This window comes from Castor canadensis, chromosome 3, assembly GCF_047511655.1.
Source record: "Castor canadensis chromosome 3, mCasCan1.hap1v2, whole genome shotgun sequence".
Classification (NCBI taxonomy): Eukaryota; Metazoa; Chordata; class Mammalia; order Rodentia; family Castoridae; genus Castor; species Castor canadensis.
In genome coordinates, this window is record NC_133388.1 from 196,803,028 (window position 1) to 196,822,892 (window position 19,865).

Consider the following 19,865-nt stretch of genomic DNA (forward strand, 5'->3'; position numbering starts at 1 on the left):
CTTCCCCTGCCCCTTCCAAACACCCCCACCCTAAGCCACTCTCCTATACCTTATGAGGAAGGCGCAGAATTGGACATGCAGACCCTGCAGGAGATTTCAGCTTGATTGGAAATGCTGGTGTCAGGGCTAGGGATGGGCTCAGAGGTAGAGCGCTCCTAGCACGCATGAGGTGCCATCCCTGGGTTTCCCTTCTCAGCACATAAAAAACGATGCTGAGGATGACAGTTAGGGTCTTGTTTTTATTCTGACTTGACTCCTGTTTTTGAATTTCAGTTTATTGACTCATCTGAAGCTCTGTAAAGATTTTGAAGTTGACAATTACATAAAAGATTTCTCTGCAAGACTGTCGTTAATACCCAGCCCACCACCTGGACCACTCCATTTGGTAAGTGAAATGTGTACTTGTGTTGTGTTTCTCTTTGTAAATAGTAAAAGTAGTGTGTTGAAGATGGCTTGAATGTTTTACACTGGTTAAGTTTTAGCTGTGTTTAGATCATGCTCTTTAGGGTCCATGTAGGTGTGTCTTATATACCGCTTCTAAAGATGAAAAGCACACATGTGGCCCGTGCTGGGCGGTATAGCAGAGCACGTGTTTGGGATGGTGTTCGCTGTTAACTTGCCAGCTTCTTCCTTGCTATTCAGAGATGGCAGGGAACCCGGGGCCTTCAGGCTAAGTCGGTCCTTCTAACTACCTTTGAAACCCGCCTTTGATCACTTGTCTTCGCTACTGGGCGTTCTGTTTAATTTGCTAATGCTTCTCCTGTGCAGTGCGGTTGATGACCACTAACTGCTTTTTGCATTGTGTTATTCTTAGAATTAATAGGCAAACGCTTCCCAGGCTGGGTTCTATTCTGAGAAGTGCTAGTTGCTCCTTCATGACACAAGGTGCCAGGGTGATGTTGGGTGGAGAGGTGGCAGCCCGCGTGCCCTTGTTGAATGTCAGCTGGCAGGGCTCAGCTTTGCAGGGTGCTTTAGCCACACATGGCCTGCTTCCTGTTTTGTTTTTCACGATGCCTCTTGAACACCTGAGACGTTCAGTGAGCATCTTCCCACTCCAGGGCCACTGGTGTTGCAACGACACTGACTGACAGAGGATCCCTTATCTGAGTGCTCGGGGCAGGGATCTTTTCAGGTTTTGGAATATTCACGTCTCCCTAATGAGACGTCTTGGGGATGGGACCCACGTCTAAGCACAGAATTCCCTGTTTCATACACACTGTGTACAGTATTTTTAGAACACTTGCACTTCAACTGCACCCCAGCCCATGAGGTCTGATGTGGAATTTTCCATGGGCAGCTTCCTGTCAGTGCTCAGAAAGTTTTGGGGTTTGGAGCATTTTGGATTTTGGGTTTTTGGTTTAGGGATGCTGACCCCATCACTGGTATTGACACCACCTGCCTACTGTTTGAAGGGATCCAGGAGGCCAGCGTAGGCCAGGGTTTTCACGTGATACAGGGGCCGACTCAGCAGTACTTTCTGGAACCCACTGCCAGCAGTGCCAACCTAGAGGTGTCATAGATCACGGTCTTGAGTGTGTGTTGGGGTGCACATTTGTGTGATGTACTAATGGAAAGGGAGAGAGGCCAGTGTTTTTTTCTTTTGGTGGCGCTGGAGTTTGAACTTAGGGCCTCACACTTGTTAGGCAGGTGCTCTACCACTTGAGCCGCTCCTCCAGTTCTTTTTTGTGTTGGGTATTTCTTTTGAGATAGGGTTTTGCCCCTCCATGCCCCCCGGGCTGGCCTTGAACCAGGATCCTTCTGCCCTCTGCCTCCCGAGTAACTAGGATTACAGGCATAAGCCACTGGCACTTGGCCAGCTTTTGTTTTTAATGTTTAATTGACTGACATATTTGTTTTTTTGAAATTTTGAGATTTTTTTCATCTAAACTTTACGATTGTTATGTCAGAACCAAGAGAATTTGACTTCATTTATTTTGTTTTATATAAAAAAGACTTTCACATAATTGAATAAGGCTTATATTTTTATTTCTAATTTTGCAATGCTGGGGATGGAACCCAGGGCGTCAACCAACATGTCTATACTGTTCCTTGCTTGGCAGGAAACCACAGAGACTCTAGTTGTTGTTGAGAAGCACTTGCTGGTGTTTTCTCTGTCTCTCTCTCCCCTGGGGATCGAACCTAGGGCCTCGTACCTGCTGGACCAGTGCACTCCCTCTTGAGCTCCTTCTCCAGCTGCTGCACCCTTTCCACTTGTGACAGGCTTTTCTTGTTTCAGCTTCCTTGCACGCACACGTCCTAAGAGGAGTGACTCAGGTGTGGGTAAGGAGGTCTGGAGAGTGGGCGTTTTGTTGTTACCGTTTTTCCTGACTTAGTACTTTGCTTCCGTCTCTTGATTTCTCTTCCCTCCATGCTTTGCCTTCGGGAGGCTGTTATTCCCTGCAGGCCCTGTTGCTTCTTTCCCTTCAGTCCCTTCTCTGCTTATGCCCAGGTCATTCCTCTCTGCTCCTTAGAGGAGCCTCAGGGCACCCTGGGTGGCGAATTGTGCTGTCTGTAGCACCACATCCTGGAGGATCCCTGCCTTCCTCTCAATTGCATCCAGCCCAGATGGGTTCTTTAAGTAATGTGGCACTCTGTGAAACTTATGAGTTCTTTCAAAATAATGTCGTTTAGAAAAATACAAGGTCTTTTAAAAAGGTTTTGGATGATGAGTTTTAAGTGGCTTGGACTATTCGATAGAAGTACTGAGGACATATAGCACACACTGCACATGAAGAGTAAGATGTCACCATCTAAGAATCCTTTGAGCTGATTTAGTGTTTGAGCTGACTGGGACGGATTTCTGGGTTGATGCTTTTTTTTTTTTTGGTTGCCTAGTGACCCGCTGGCTGATGAGTTGAACTGGAGTTCCACTTAGGCAGAAAAAGTCCTTAAGTACTGATAAGTGTGAACCTTCCCCACTATTGTGCAGGCCCTGGGATGTTGTGTTAATCTGTGACACATCTTCCAGCACAGTGTCTAATGCACGTCACAACAGTGAGCTCGGGTGCGGTCAGCCTCTAACTGTGGGGCTCTCGGTCCTCACAGATATTTAATATGAAGCCGCTCCAGGTTGTGTTCCCCTCTCGAGCGGACCCCGAGAGCCCCATCATCGACTTGGACCTCCATCTCCCTTTGCTGTGCTTCCGACCTGAGAAGGTGCTGCAGGTACGTGGGAGCCCTCTGGGAGCAGTTCACACCAACTGGTTAATGGGGTGTCAGAAGTGTGCTTATTAGAGATGGTTAAAATGCAAGTTCAAATGTACCCAACCAGCATTCGTACTTGTAAATAGTTTTTTGAGATGGGGACTCACTACCTTTGCTCAGGCTGGCCTCCAATTCCTGATCCTTCTGCCTCTGCCTCCTGAGTAGCTGGGATAACAGGTGTGTCCCTGCACCCAGCCTCAAAATCCCACTTTTTGTGGTATCTGTTGGTTTTGAGAAGAGTGTAGAGGCCAGGGTAAAGTCTGTATTCTTGTTCTGTGGGGTGGTGTTTCACAAATGTTTCGAGTCCTGTGCCCGGCTGGAAGCATGAGAGAGCACTGTTGCTCCCCAGATCCTGACGTGCATTCTGACGGAGCAACGCATCGTGTTCTTCTCCTCGGACTGGGCCCTGCTGACACTTGTCGCTGAGTGCTTCATGGTTTACCTCCACCCGCTGCAGTGGCAGCACACCTTTGTGCCCATCCTGTCGGGCCAGATGCTGGACTTTGTCATGGCTCCTACATCTTTTCTCATGGGCTGCCATGTCGACCACTTCAAAGAAGTCAGCAAGGTGAGGTACATGCATTTGATTTGCAAGATTACGCTGTGTGAGTCCCTGCGAGGACTGAGGGCAGCTGCAGGGGCGCTCCGTGCTGAGCACTGCAGGAGAGAGGCAAGGGAAGTGCTCTGTAGGGAAGGGCGGGTGCACTGTGCTATGAGCAAGCACACGGTCCCGTCCTGAAGCTCTTGTGCTCGGGCACCATGCCGTGTCCGTGTATGCGTGCACGCGCGCGCGCACACACACACACGTGCGTGCATGTGTTGTGCGCCACCTCCTCTGCCCTGGGCGCTGTGTGCGCGCACACTGTGTTCTGTGTCCTTTGTTCTCACGTCATCCCTCTGTCCATCTTGGGACGTGTTCAAGGCCCGTGCATGGTTGAGAACCAGAACCTGTGCCTCTTCTCCATACACTTAGGTTCAGAGTAGCTCCATCGCCTCTGGTGACCTTAGGGAGTGCAGTGCACGCACAGGAGCTGGTGGAGCCCAGCCGCAGGTCCTGCGTCTGCCACTTACTAGTTTTGTAACCTTGGGTAAGTTAGTCGCTCTGCTAAGCCTCAGTTTCCCCATCTGTGAAGGGGGTGGGGACATGTCCTTGGGAGAAGGGCTCTGAGCTGAGGAATCTTCTTCTCCCCACACAGTACCTGGCACACGGCTGAGGCTTGTTGATGGCAGGTCCCTTGTTATTGCTACTTCATTTCTAGGTTTTTTTTTTCATTCAGCTCTTGTGTTCATTACTATTACAGAGCCTCCTCCTAGAGAAATGCTTGCACACGAAGTGTGCCGCTCACAGTATCGGAGGGGTTGTGAGCCCTGCTGAATGCAGGGGTGCCTCCTCTCTGAGGCTGATCCTTGGCGAGGCATCGAACCCCTTCCTCTAGTAGCTGTGAAAGGACAGAGCCAACCTCGTTGTTATGGTGAGGCTCAAGTGGGCAAAAGAACATCACCAGGCACACAGTAGGTGCCTAATAAGGGGTAGCTAATGACTGTTAATGCTCTTTGGAGATGGTGTATGTGTAAATGGCAGTCTGTCCTCGTGACAATCTGCTGTGGATCTGTGTGGTAAATGCTGTGAGAACACTAGTGGTAACAGGCAAGGTGGATTTGTGTTTGTTTGTTTGGTTATACTGGGATTTGAACTGAGGACCTTGCACTTGGTAGGCAGGCACTCTACCACTTGAGCCATGCTCCCATCTGTTTTTACTTTGATTATTTTTGAGATAGGGTCTCACATTTAGGCCTCGGCTGGCCTGGATTTCACTACTTGCCACATAGCTGGGACGACAGGCACACACCATCACATTCAGCTTGTATTGGTTGAGATGGGGCCTCATGAACTTTTTGCCAGGTCTGATCTTGAACCATGTTCTCTGCCTCTTAAGTAGCTAGTATTACAGGCGTGAGCTGCTGAGCCTGGCTGGATTTGTTTGTGAAGCACTTTGTTGAGATATGATTAATATGCCACTAAGTAAGCTGTACAGTTGAGTGAGTTTTAGTGCCTTTGTAGGGTGGTACTGGTGTCTCAGTGGACATTTCATTACCCACACAGGAGCCTGTGATGCATCAGCAGTGCCGTCCTCCCTGAGCCGTGCGGCTCCTCCATGTCTGACATTTCATTGAGTGAGTCCTTCAACACACGCTCCCGTGTCTGGCTGCTGTAACTTAGCATCCTGAGGTTGTAGCATCGGTCAGGACTTGGGTTCCCAATGGGACTCCACTGTATGACTACTATATTTTGGAAGAGTCGATGGACAGCTGTCAGCTTGATGATGGTTGATGGCCATTCGGTGACTGCCGACAGTGCTGCTGTGGACGTTTGTGGATGGGTTTTGTGTGCATAGGGTTTTCATTTCTCTTGGGTCTGTGTTGGTGTCAGTGCCACACTGAAGTGTGAGGAGCCCTGGTGGCAGCGTGGAAGGTCCCTATTTTCCACATCCTTGGCATCACCCTGTTGTCCTTTTTGATTCTAGCTTTCCTAGTGGTGCAAGCCGGCAGCTGGTTGAGGTTTGGATGTGCATTTGTTTCCCTGTGACTGAAGGTGCTGGGTGTCTTTCCGTATGTTCATTGGCAGTTCTACAGGGTAGGTTTACATTTAACCTTGTTTTTCAGACATGGTCTTGCTGTGTAACCCAGGCTGGTCTTGAACTCATGATCTTCCTGCCTCAGCCTCCTGAATGCTGGGATTTTAGGTGTGTGCCACCACATACAAAAAAAGAATACAGAGAATGCTGAGGGCTCTTTAGCAGGCTGAGATCAGTCCACTTCCAGACTCCTTGTCCCTGCAGCCCTACTTCCTTGGAGGTTTAAAGCAAATTTCCACCTCCAGGCGCTTCCTTCCTCAGGTATCCAGAAAGGCAAGAGGCACTGGGCTTGCCCTGGCCCAGCCCTCCTGCCAGTGGAGGGCAGGTTTCTGTGTTGTTGCCAAAGCCGGTGACTCACCTGGGGAAAACACACTTTACGAAAAGGCCATTCAGACCTCTGTGGAAGGAATGGAAAAACATCAGCCTATGTGCCCTGTGGATGAGAAAAAATTAGGCCAGGCTCTGAAGCTTAGAGTTGTGTTTCTTTTTTTTGTTCCTGGGGAAAAAGCTGCCTTGTTTGGGCTCCTCAGGAGGCAACTCCTGACACATTTCCTTAGCAATTCCAGTCAGCCATCATGCAGGAGACTGGCTTAGTGATTTATCCATTGTGGAAGATTCCAGGAGCAGCAGCTGTTCCTAACCAAAGGCATTTTGGGTGTTTTGTTTTTCCTGGCTGGTGTGGGTCTGCAGGAGTGAGCTGGATGCAATTCTCTAGTCTCCTGAGGAGGCGTACCTCCAGCCAGCCTCCTGCCTGACACCTATGCAGGGCGAGGCTGTGTGCCTTTCGTGCCTTGCGGGAGGAGGATTTTGTGGGTTTGCCCTGTAAGACTTGGGTCAAGAGGAAGCTGATATTTGCTTATAGTTCACGTGCCACCTGAAGGAGGTGGGTCCAGAATGCAAGGCAAGAGTGGTGCCTTCAGAGAGGAGCTGAGAATCTCAGAGGTCCAGGGCAGTGCCACTGTTTGCATATTTTGTCACAGATAAGACTTTACAAGAAACCTGCATACATATTCCAAAAATTCTTCCTGTGTGTGGTCACTTGGACCAGGACCCTGCCTGTGCTCTGGTTCTTGGGCAGCTGATGAACACATTGGGTGTTGAATGTTGATGGCATACTCAGTAGAGTTCTGGAATGTTCCCTCAGGACGCCATGCAGTGTTTGCACCAGGGTTGCTGAAAACTGGACGCCATGCTTTGGAGTCTTGACCCAAAGAGAAGGGCTTATGGGTCCTCAGATAGTGGCATATTCAGCCTTCATGAGGAAGGGGAGTCTCACCCCTGTGATGATACATGTGAACCTTGAAGACACTGCTAAGTGACAGAAGCAATGATAAGATAATACTGTACGATTTCACTTGGATGGGTCCTTCGAGGAGTCAGATTTATAGAGACAGGAAGTAGAATGGTGGGTGCCAGAGGTCAAAGTGGGGGTTGTACAGTTGTGTGATTAACACTATTGAACTGTATGCTGGAAGTGGTGAAGATGGTAGGCTACATGTGTGCATACCTTACCGCAATTAGGAAAAAAAAGAAACATATTTAATGATATTTAGCCCATGACATAACTTATATGTGTACTTTTTTTTTTTTTTTTTTTGCATGGTACAGAGGATTGAACTTAGGCCGCACACATAGGCTGTGTGTACACATTAAATAGGGTAATTTAACACTGATATTCTTAGTGAATGCAAAATATAGTTGTGTATTTTTAAAGATGTGCATAAGTTCAAAGACCCTCACATCGATCTTTGCTTTCTAGGAAGCTGATGGTTTAATTCTGATAGACATTGACCGTGGGAGCATCACCTGTTCTCAGTCCTCGGACAGCGGCCTGGATATTCCTGAGGTCCCTTTGCTGGCAGCACAGACGTTTATTCAGAGGTAAGGGAAAAAGTGTGTGTTTGAGAACAGCTTTGTCCACATCCTGAATTTGCTACTTGGAGTATCTTTGTTAAGTTTACGTTGCTGATAGATGTTTTACATATCATTATTTGTGAAAACTTTTAAATAAAAGTGATTTGTATTTGTTCTGATCTTGTCTAAATACAAATTATGACCTAACAGAGTTGGGGGACAGTGGCATCTCCTGACCACTATCCAGTGCCTCAGGGGTCCTGTGCTGTGGTCTTTCAGGTTTTCTTCCTCCTTCGGTATGTGTCAAAGCCCTCTAAATGCTGGAGTCGGCAGGGTCTATGTAGTAGTGACAGGACAGTGGGGCCCTGCCCTGTGGCGCTCAGTCCCTGGCCCTAAGCCTGTCATCTCTGTCTATCCCAGCTCTCTGTTGGGGCCTTTATTTTCCATTCTTTGATTTGTAGCTGTTTCTGTTTTTTATCATCTTTATCACTAAACTTCGTTGGCTTAGAGCAGGCCTCAGTGTACTTCCTGAAGACTGAGGCTGTGGGCTCTATGGTCTGTGTTGGTGCAGAGGCCTGCGCTCTCCCATGGTGGGCGGGGAGTGTAATTGCTGGCCATGTCAGGATGTGGTGTGTGCTGGGGTGCCTGGCTACCCTGGCTCTGATGAGCCGTAGCAGTCAGGTTACCTTGGAGTTGCTCACAGAGCACTGTTTTCTGTAGGAGTTTTGTAAAATGGTAGCAGGAGACATCCTGCTTTGCAGCTGTGGGGTTCGACTGTCCTGATACCTGTGTGGGTAGAAGTGACGCTGGTATGTGGGGTGTGAGTACACACAGTAGCTGCTCTCAGGCTCTGTGGCAAACAGCCAGGCTGTGCTGGGTCACTAAGGGCAGTGCTAATTTCCCCTGGCCCTGCTGTTGTCTTTCTGTTGGGGAGTCAGAAGCAGAGGGAGTGGAACGCTGTGGGATTGAGCTTTCCCGATTTCTGACTCTACCTTCATATGGATTATTCCTTCAACCTGGATGGTTTTTGCAAAATACAGGCTGAGTATCCCTAATCTGAAAACTTCAGATTTGTAATGCTCCAAAATCGGATACTTTCTGTGCACCAGCATGATGCAACAAGTGAATTATTTCCTCCCCACCTCATGCAGCAGGTCAAAACACAGTGTCACTTAAATTTCTGTATAAAATCACCTTCAGGCCATATGTAGCAGGTGTGTATGAAACAGAAATGAATCTCATGTTTACACCTGGGTCTCCTCCTAGTTTGAACTCAGGGCTTCACATGTGCTAAGCAGGCGCTCTTACTGCTTGAGCCACTCCGCCAGCTCACCTATCTTATTATGTGTATGCAGCTATTCCAAAATCTGAAATTTGAAACACTTCTGGTCCCAAGGTTTTTTTTTTGCAGTGCTAGGGCTAAAACCCAGGGCCTCGTGCATGTTAGGAGAGTGCTGTAGCACTGGGCCGCATCTCCAGCCATAAGCATGTTGGAAAAGGGACCCTCAGCCTGTGAGTGCACCCTTTATCATGGTTTCTTCCATCCTAACCAATTAAAAAAGCCCCCAAACCAAACTATGATGGGAGTGGGGAAGTTTGCCCTCTGTGCCTATGGGAGCTTGTGTCACAGACTCCTCATGTAGCCACCCACCATTTGGGCCAAGGCTCTGAGTGAGGAGCTATGCTGGGAATGTCCCTTGTGTGACATGTAAGACGAAACTTACATTCCTACTCTTGCGCTTACTTCCTGGTAAGCCCCTGCTGCTCCCTGTGGTGGGTGTGTTCCAGGACTGACCTGGCCAGCTGTCAGTAGAACTTCTCAGGTGTTTGCTCTACCCAAGGATTCCCAACTTGCGTCTGCATGGTCGGCATTCCAGAATACAAACACACAGGTGTGGGAGGTGGCTACCAGCTTTGGTATGTGGGGTGGGCTGGCTCTTGTGTGTCCTCATGGGGACTTTGTTAAAAACAGAACTAACCTGTGTATGGTTGGGCCTCCAAGACTCCCCCACAGAATCCGGGGTGCAGATATGCATGCACACATAGATGTCTGGCCAGAAGGGATGAGGGGCAGTGACTTTTTTTCCCCAGCCTCCCCAGAGGACAGCTCCTTCTTGTTGCCCTGCTCTTTTGTCTTTGTCACTTTGGTCAGAAGTTTGTCACAGCTACTTGCTGCTTCCCCACCCTCCTGAGGTTAGGAGCAGGGATCCCCAGGTCAGGGCTGTGGTGCTGGCTCAGTGCATGTGTGGGAGGAAAGGATGGGGTTCAGGGGCGTGGACGGCTTCTCCTCCAGATCCAGCCATTCCAGCACTGGAGAAAGTTCAGGAAGACCCTGCCTCTTAGGCAGCTCCTCCTCATGCCCCGAGCAGGGGAGCTGCTGGTATTTCCTTCTTTGAGCTGCTCTGTTCCTGTGTTCTGCTGGATGAAAGGCCAGTTTGGTGCTGATAACTTGGCAGTTGTCACCACCCTGCCAGGCTGGGGAGGTCAGTAAAGTCTGATCACACGGTTGGTTCATCCAGGGCTGGGAGCACCTATCTTGTGGGGAACTTCTTGGCACATTAGGAGTGAATGCACAACTCCCCCCACCAGGCCTGCACCAGCTCCTGAGACTGATCATTCGGACTTGGTCTCACAGCTGGTCCCTGGCTGGCGCTGAGGCAGGCTGAAATTAGGGAAAGTCTGGGACTCATAGAGACTTAATACTGCATTTCAGATTAATCACGCTCTGGCTCAGGGACACCCTCACCTGGCAGGGAACCCCCCCAACCCCTCCCCACTCATTGATTATTGGATGGGAATCACCTGGTTCTGCCCTGTCCATGGGTTTAGCACAGGCTTTAGAAGCTCAATCTCTAGGCCTCCAGATTCCACCTGTACCCACCATGCTCCCCTTTGTATTTCCCTTCCCTAACTTTTAATAAACTACATTTACACCCACATATCCTGTCATGGATTCTCCCTGTGGGACTCAGGAATTTGGAAGTCTTCTGTGCAGTGATGTTTGGAGGTGAATGAACTCTTCTGGCCATTAGTTTTTAAGGACTGGATGGGTAGTCACAGCATCCTGAAGTGTCTGTCTCATGACAGCCGGCCCTGCTGGGGGGAGCAGCAGTCATGGGGCTGTGCTTAGGCGTTGTGACCTCGTCTTCTTCCTTCTAGTGTCCAGAGCCTCCAGCTGCATCCTGAGCTGCACCTTGCTCACCTGAGCTCCAGCACAGACCTGAATGAGGGCCGAGCTCGCAGGCGAGCCTGGCAGCAGGCGCTTAACTGCCACATCCAGCACATCGCTCTGCAGCTGCTTGTTGGCATCTTCAGGTATTTCACGAGCACTCAGCATCTTCCAGGTGACAGCAGGGCCCTAGAACTCAGGCCACCCAAGGCATTCAGCAAACCAGAGAGGCCCTGCCTCAAGTTTCCCTTTCCACGATCACGACCAGCAGCTTATGATGGGGAGGTTTTTGTTTTTGTTTCTGCAGAGCTGGTGCTTGCTAGGCAGACACTTTACCACTTGAACCACATACCAAAGTTTACTCTGACCTTGCCTAGTGCCCTCCTAGCCCTGTTGTAGGTCTGTCTGTCCCATCAGTGGCCCTGTGGATAGCTGCTTCAGAGGTAGCCCCCAGGAAGCAGTGTCTGATGACAAGCCCACCAGAGAGTTGTCTGTCCCAGTGGCTCATTTCCACAGGTGGGTCATCTCCAAGGGACTCCCAAACCACATAAGGCAGCCCCTAAAAGGGGACCTTCAGGACAGATGAACACTCAGTGTTTGCCCTTTAGCAAGTTCTGTCTTTCTCTTTGGTCCTGTCTGTGCCACTGTTAGCCACCTCTTCATTCGATTGCTTCCCTAGCATTGGTGCTAGAATCCATTAAGTAGATGGTGACGTGTGCTTATTTTCATATGGCACCGTATAGGAATAGAGCTGCTTTCTGGCCTAATGCACAGTCATCGAAGGAATTCTAGTACTGTGGGGGTGGTCAATAATTGTTAGTGCAAATGCTTGCAGGCCTTTTCTGTCTGCCTACTTGTTCTTTTCTTTCTCTTGCAGCATCCTTGCCTCTTCTTGCTGCTTTCTCCCTGACCTGTAGCAAAGAAGGCGCCTGACACCGTCTCTCGTCTGTTTCTTGGGCTTCTGCTCACTTGGGAGGGTTAACACAGAGCCTGTCGACTTGCAAAATCGAAATCTTAATGGCTTGGTTCTTTTGATGTTGTTACTTACATAAAGCAAATAATTTATCAGGAAAACAGGATTGTGTATTTCGGACAGGTTGCGTTACTGCTTTGCCAAAGAGTGTGATTAACATGGTCCTGGATGTATTGCTTTTCTTTTGCTCTCTAGAGACAAATATTTCATGATCAAGGCATTTTTTAAAAAATACTTAAAATATCAATGAGTTGACTTAACAAAAAAGCAAGAAAATATGCTGTAGGTTATAACACTTTATGTCCCTAGATGAAACAGTTTTTCCACTAGACACATAAGTACTGACCGTGACCTGGCAGGCCATTGACCTTCTTTGTAGGATGTCATTTTAGATCTGGGAGCTCATGTGTTGAAATCCCATGGACTGTTATCACATGAGGAAATGGGGTATGGTTGGTGGCAGGGGAGAGGCTTGCAGGGGAGGGCTTGCTGAGTGATGTCTGCACTGGGAGAACAGTAGCTCCCCGTGTCTGCCTCCTAACTCAGCAGTGTCCTCAGTGGCAGATTATTGAGTCTTAACTTGCACAAAGAGCCAGGGGCTGGGGGAAAGTTATGCCTGACTATGCAGTCCATCCAGACCCTGTTCTGGGGTGAGAATGAGCCCATCATTCTTGCTGCTACTAAAAGCAATGTGTTTTCATGTACTTAAAATACTCCAGTACTTAACGCTGCCCCTTTCTTTGTTAGGGAGGTGAAGAATCACTTGAACTACGAGCACCGAGTGTTCAATAGTGAAGAGTTTCTTAAGACCAGAGCTGTCGGGGACCAGCAGTTTTACAAGCAGGTAAAGGTGTGGTGCTCTGACAGGCCTGCCTATGTTCAGTCTGTTTTACTTAGCTGCATTTAACCAGTCCTCAAAGTAAGGACTTTCAAGATCTGTTAATATTTTATTATTGATTAACTTTTCCAAAAAAGTTTGTTTTCCCGTGTTCCTTTTGATCCTTTGGCCATATCTTATTTTTAAAATGAGCTTTTAGAAAACAATTTACAAATGAAATTCACCATGGTTGGAGGCATGGCTCAAGCATAGAGCCCCTGCCTAGCAAGTATGAAGCCCTGAGTTTAAACTCTAGTACCGCCAAAAACAAAACAAAAACCAAAATACCATTTTCAATAGACAGTTTGATGGGCTGTGACAGGTATGCATATCTGTACCCATATCATTGTCTGGGCATCCCATTTCCATCCCAGTGCCTTTCACCATCACCCCATCACTCTCCATCCCCATGCAGCCTGTGACTCTCTGTCCCTGGATGAGGTTGGCCCTTTGAGGGTTTCCAGCCAGCGCCATCCCTGCTTTGATTTTTTGGACTTGGCTTTTGTGGGCAGTTAGTTACTTGCAACCTTCTTGGTCCTTTAGTGTTTGTTTTCATGCCTCTGTGGTGGTCAAGAGCAGCATCCCTCCAGGGTACCATTCACTTAGTAGTGTGTGATGTAGTGGCCCTCAGCACCTTCTGACCAGCCAGCACTTTTCCTCTGCCATTGTGTGTGTGACTCCCACCCTCTGAGCTCGGGGAGTCATCTTGCTTTCAACCTCCCAACTTTCTCCGCCTGGTCTGTGCAGTTTCCCCTGCGTGAGCAGCTCAGTGCTCAGTAGAGGACCAGGAGATGGGGTTGGGGATATGTTGATGCCACATGTAGGTGCTGATGCTGAGCAGTCAGGTGGACAGATGTGCACAGCATCTGAGCATGGCTGGCCCCTAACTGACATTAGAAGTCCTGAGCCTCGGTGAGGTCACCAAGGGCAAGTGGCAGAGAGGACAGGAGAGGAGAGAGGAAGGCGCAGGCTCAGTCTAAGGCCTGCTAAGGAGGTCAGGGTGGAGGAGGGCCAGAAAAGAGGTGAGAAGTTGCTGCAGGGCTCAGGAGGAGACCCTGGGCAGTGGTAGGGTGGAAGCCAGGGAGAGGAGAGAGCTTGACACACGCTGCTGGCAAGTCCCCAATATGAAGGTCCCACTCACTGTGACAGAATGGCTCAGAGGCAGCTGTGGAGACTGGCATAGGATGGCTTCTGTGAAGTGGTGGAGGGAGAGACCAAGATGTGAGTTGGCGGGGGGGAGCTTCCTGGGGGTTTGTCTGCAGAGGCCATAGGATGGAGTGGCACCTCTCTCACCTATCAGGCCCCACCTGTTGGGTCTCACCTGCCATCTCTTCAGAAGACTTTTTCCTCTGTGGCAGTCTGAAGGTGGCTTCCCCCTGCACCTGTCCTATCAACTGAAACCCTGGAAGGTGAGGCCTGACTCATGCACTCACCTGCACACCCTCAGAGCTTGCAGGGCCTGCAGTGGATGTGGAAACCTGTGCCCTCACCCCTTCCGTTATTCAGGTCCTGCTGGCTTTATAAACTGGCAAGTCCCCTCACCTCTTTTTCTTTAATATTCCTAAGTGTGTTTCTGATGCCCACAGTGTATACTCACTAAATAAGAAAATAATAAGAAAAAATTACCCATAACCCAGCATGCACTACAGAGAAACCGTGTGACACTGGAGGATGCCCGGTGTTGTGGACTTGTGGTTGTGGCCATTTCTGATAGGCTCAGCCCCGTACATGAAGCGGCCCTCACATACCTGTCACCATAGGCCACAGCTTTCTGCCATTCTTTCCCTTTTCCCTTTCTCCACTTGTTCTTTCAGATATTTCTGTTTTGCTTTGTGTGCCTCATGGTTTCCTCCCTGTTCACATGCATCCTGTGGGTCTACAGCTGTAAGTTCGAGGGCTGCTGTGTAAGCTGCTTCCTCCTTCTACCAATGACGCAAATGCTGGCACCCTGGACAGGCCTGTGGACCACTAGAACCAGGGACACTGACACACAAGGTCCAAGTAGCAGTTTACCCGTGAGGAATCAAAGATAAAAAGCCCAGAGCACTATGGGGACCAGGCCTGATCCTGGGTTCTGGGGCCTCCACATCGCTCAGGTCCACCTCTTCTGCCCTGTCCTGTGACCTTCTTGATGTCTTCTTCTTCGTGGTGATCAAAGTTAGTTTGTGCCCCTCTAGCTGGGGCAGGGCTACCTGTGCAGGCTCAGGGCCTCCACCTGAGCGTTTGCCCTTGCCCTTCTGCATGGCCGGTTCCCTTCTTGCCCTTTCCCACCAGCATTTTGCATTTGGGTTTTCCTGCTAGTCCCTCCTGGGACCCCAGTACTGTGTGGATTTGGGTACCTCTTCCCTTGCTCCATTGGGTGGCCCACAGATCTGTGAGCCTCCTCCTCTCCACACCTCTCACCCACATGCCATGGTCGGGAGAGTAGGTGTCCAGGTAGAAAGAGGACCCCAGTGTTTGGAGAGTCCCCTTGTGAAGTGAGATTCCTCCCATGCCATTCAGCTCCTGAACCTGGTGGTCTGAGGACAGCAGGTGTAGCCTAACAGTGTGCATGTGGGTGCCTGCATCTAGTGAAAAGCCAGGATCCAGGTCCTGGGCTCACCATGCCTCTGTGGCCAGCTTGTCTGCACTTTTGAACTTGTGGTTTTTTGAATGCAGGATAGGTGGGTGAACTTTGGGGGCTCTTGGCAGATTAGAACAGATTGTGGAGACTCCGGCCTCTAGGTACTGCTGTTCAGAGGAGCCAGTGCTGGCAAGCCCCTCCCAGCCCTCCGCTTCCTGTCGGCGGGGCTGCCGTGGGCATTGAGCAGAGAGAGAGGGGACCCTGAGGCCTGTCTGTGACACCTCTTCTCATCTGCTCCAGGTCTTGGACACCTACATGTTCCATTCCTTTCTAAAGGCCCGGCTCAACCGCAGGATGGATGCCTTTGCTCGGATGGACCTGGACACCCAGTCGGAGGAGGACAGGTGCTTCATCCTTGGGCTTCATCCTGGGGATCTGGGGGTTTGAGTAGCACAGTTTTATTTGAATGGAAAAGCCTGGTGTTTGGAAATTCACCATGAGGTCGTGACAGGCAAGCATTAAGTGTGTCCTTGTTTTTTGGGGGAGTGCTCTGTGTGCTGTGCCCCATCTCTGTCCATGTCATGCCCTCCTTGTCTTCACTTTCTTCCACATTCCCGTTGCGAAGCCTGCTTTCTTCTTGCCCTTCTTGTGCTTTTCCTGATCTTGTGTGCATGTGTCAATTGTGAGTGATGTGCTGTTTCTCAGACAGTGGGCTCCGTGGGGCTCAGGCTCTCCTTCCCTGAGCCCTGCATGAGGTGGGGTTTAGGCATTGTGCTGTTTGCACTCGAGTGCCAGGCTCTCCCATGCCAGCCATTACACTGGGAACAGTCACAGCTGAGGCTCATTCTTCAGTCAGTGAAGCAAGCCCTGCTTTCTCCACCCCAGGATAAACGGGATGCTGATAAGTCCACGAAGGCCAACGGTGGAGAAGATGGCCTCAAGGAAATTCTCGCCCCTGCACATCACGCACCGGCGCATGGTGGTCAGCATGCCCAACCTGCAGGACATTGCCTTGCCTGAGCTGCCACCCAGGAACTCCTCGCTCCGGATAGTGGACAGTTCATACTGCAAAAGCAGCAGCCCTGGTGAGGAAGCCACCCACCTGCACTTGCTCTGCTCCGGTCCCACAAGGCATCCAAGAGACCACAGCTTGTTCACAGGAGCAGGATGGGTTTAGCATGTTTAATTTAGTGGAATTATTTGAAATCTCTAGAGTATTCATTTTGCAAGCCACATTTATTGTAGGCAATGATCTCGTCTGTATTTCCAGTGCCATCCCTAAAGATAACTTTGCAGTTTGGTGCCTTTCGCATAGATAATGCTGTGTGTGTGCATAAAGTGCATATTCACACATGCAGAAGTCTGATGCCATACAGCAACCATTAGGCCTCTGGTGAGCACCAGGCCCTTTCTAGAGGCAGGGGCTGCAAAGGACCTTGTGGCCTGTGCTCCTTCAGTTGGCTGTCCCAGGATGGAGAGAGAGAACAGGTACGTAGGTTTTAAAGTTGGGATAAAGTAGAACAGGTCTGGGGGCCATGCAGGGTTTTCACCCACAGATGCAGACGAGTGGCAAGGCCAGCCACGCCTTTCCAGTAGGGGATGGTGATGCTGCCTTAGTGTTGGCTGCTGCTAGCTGTTCTTGTTCTGGAATCAAAACCAGGGCTCTCATTTCACCCCTGTGGTGTGCAGATTCTGTGTGCGGGGCCTGGGAGTGGTGCCTTTGACAGGACAAAGTGACGGGGGCACTGCTCATTTTTAAGGTCTGTGCTAATGATCCACCATTTTCCCTTAATCTTCTAGTTCTGGATGTGGTTCCTAAATCCACATACACGTTCAAGGTTCCAGACGTCCACTTCCCGCTGGTGAGGCAGTGCGTGCAGGCATATTACGCGGACTTCGCCGCCCTGCTGAGCAAGGCAATGGGCCTTCTGGCCCCTGATAACTCTCTGCTCCTGGCCAGGTATTTCTACCTGCGTGGTCTTGTCCACCTGATGCAGGGACAGCTGCTGAGTGCACTCTTGGATTTCCAGAACCTGTACAAAACAGACATACGGATTTTCCCGGCTGACCTTGTTAAGGGGACAGTGGCATCCATGTCCACTCCAGAGCGTGCCCAGGCTGAGCGGACACCTGAGCTGAAGAGGCTCATTACTGAGGTCCTGGACAAGTCAGGTGAGGCCCCCAAGGCGGATGACCCCGTGAAGAACTTTGAGTTGCCCAAGCAGCACATGCAGCTGGACGACTTTGTGAAGCGGGTTCAGGAGTCCGGGATTGTGAAGGACACCACCATCATCCACCGCCTGTTTGATGCGCTGACCGTCGGTAAGCGCTCATGCCACCTGCACCCACTGAACATAAGGCCCTGTGAGTCTGCAATCCAGTCAGTGCAGAGTGAAAATATTGGGAAAAAAAACAAACCCAAGAATGTCTTTAAAAAATTTGTGTCTGAAGGCTGAGGGCGACGCTCAAGTGTCATTGCTTCCCAAACAGTCCGAAAACAACTACTTGTATAGCGTTCCCATCATATTGGATGGAGGTGGCCCGGAGGTGACGTAAGGTATACGGGCGTGTGTGCAGGCTGTATGCAAACATGACCTCACTGCATATGAGGGACATGAGCAGATTTTGGTTATCTGTGGGCTCAGATTCTGAGGAGCATTTTGCTGGTGGTCACTTCCATGTGCCGTGCTTGGGGAGAGAGATGAAAGGCATGAAAGGCCAGCCTGTCCCCAGCTGGGTGTGGTGGACAGAATTCTGTCCAGCATCAGTGGAGGGGCCAGAGCTTTCCAGGAGGCAAGAGGGTACAGGGTAGCACCATGTGTGGCGCATGGAGGGAGACAGGTGCTGGCAGAAAAAGCCCCAGGGCTCTCATACACCCAGTACCCTCAGGAGGAGCCTGTGCCTCTGCCATGTGGGGTTGAGCTGGCAGTGCAGCCATTGGAACTCACAGGGCAACGCTTCTCACCTGATGCTCTTGGGTGTCTTAGGCCCAGGCTCCTTCTGTTTCCTCTGCTGCCCTGGCATGGCCTTATCACCCAGTCACATGGTGGCTGGTGGACCCCAGAGGTAGAAGAGGGCCTGCCCTCTAAGGCCTCTCCTCCTTCTATCTTTTCAGGAAGGTTTATGTCATGTGGCCACCCAGATGGAAGGGAGTCTGGGAAGGGGCTGCCCTGGAAACAGTAGGGGGTCCAGGATGGTACAGGCAGACCTGGTGGGTGAGGAGCCTTAAGTGCCCCCCCAGCCCCCTGCTGGCCCTGTGGACCTTGTGACCTCGTTTATATTGGAGATTAAGTTGGAGAGGTCCTTGGTTCTGGGATCCCAGCACCTGAAGTCACTGGCACAAAGCATCCCCAAATGTGCATTTTGGTCAAATGGCTATGTTAAAAAATATCAATATTCAGTCAAAGCCCCATGTCACCATCTTAGAGTAACTCATGAGACATAAGCACACACTTGAGATTTTATTAGGAATTATTGTTACAGTGTCATGGTCAGTGTGTAAATAGTCAGGACCCATCCGTGTTCCCTTACACACTGCGGCTCTCGGGGCACTACAAGGTGGCTGTCCTGGAGCTAGGTGTCTGTAGCCTGCCCTTGTGCGGGACGCTGTCTGCAGGCTATTGAGATGTGGGTGGGGGGGTTTGGGGGTGACATGACAGGTGCACACCTGGCACATTTTTCTGAAACTAGAGACAGGAAGCATGCTGATTCTGTTCACGTGGGCTTGAGCAGCCCTGTGTGTCTGAGGTTGCGGTGGGCTGTACAGCGACAGGGACCGTTGGTGTGTGCCGGTGTACGCTTTGGCCATGGTGTGTGAGATGCCTTTGTGCACGTGGTGGTTGCACACATGCTGTGCTGTGCAGCTGTGAACCGTGGGGGGTGGGCACACGTGGCCAGCCCTGCTGTGGTCCTATTGGGGTGATGGGGCATCCTTGGCCCTGCTCCTCCCGCCCCGCGTGGGGCTTCTGGTGTCCAGGGCCCAGGAGCACTGAACTCTGAGGCCAGTGCCACTCCCAGCACTGCCCGAAACCTTGAAAAATGTATGGAGGGCTGAGTGTGCTGACACGTACCTGTGACCCACCCACTAAGGAGGAAGAAGTAGGAAGACTGTGGTCTGAGGCTGGCCTGGACAAAGTGCAAGACCTCATTTGAAAATCAAAAAGGCAAAAGAGCTGGAAGCAGAGCTCAAGTAATAGAGCACTTGTCTAGCAAGCCTGAAGTCCCAAGTTCAGAAACCCCAGTACTACTGTATCTATATAAAATGGCTTGCATGGTGTTGCAAACCTGTAATCTTGGCTGCCTGGGAAGCAGAGGTAGGAGGATTAAGTTCTGAGGCTTCTCTTGGGCAAAGTTAGCGGGACCCAACCTGAAAAACAAACTTAAACATAAAGGACTAATTCAGCCGTTGTAAACGTCTTAAAAATACAGAGAAGCAAAAAGAAAAACGAATCAAATCAGAATGGCGCCACCTGATGGCGATCCCATGCAAGCATTCTGTTGCTGGCGTTGCTGGTGACTCGCCTTCGTCCGCCTCCGACTGTCCTTGTCTGGAAGTCAGAAAAAAAAGTCCAGGAAGTCTCCAGAGCCTG

At 50.3% G+C, this 19,865-nt stretch overlaps 1 protein-coding gene across 4 annotated transcripts in view; it reads left to right on the forward strand.

The window, feature by feature from the left end:
- The window catches only part of Dennd3 (DENN domain containing 3), a 53,287-nt gene that overhangs the window by 11,434 nt on the left and 21,988 nt on the right, over nt 1-19,865 (forward strand). For 2 of the 4 annotated variants that reach the window (XM_020156919.2, XM_020156927.2), the window contains exons 5-13: nt 274-385; nt 3,046-3,165; nt 3,554-3,772; nt 7,600-7,721; nt 10,854-11,009; nt 12,584-12,680; nt 15,577-15,680; nt 16,162-16,361; nt 17,077-17,598. In XM_020156919.2, coding sequence (XP_020012508.1) covers nt 274-385; nt 3,046-3,165; nt 3,554-3,772; nt 7,600-7,721; nt 10,854-11,009; nt 12,584-12,680; nt 15,577-15,680; nt 16,162-16,361; nt 17,077-17,598 — 1,652 coding nt within the window. The remainder of the gene's footprint in view (nt 1-273; nt 386-3,045; nt 3,166-3,553; nt 3,773-7,599; nt 7,722-10,853; nt 11,010-12,583; nt 12,681-15,576; nt 15,681-16,161; nt 16,362-17,076; nt 17,599-19,865) is intronic. The other 2 variants (XM_074069304.1, XM_074069303.1) reach the window with 2 other exon arrangements.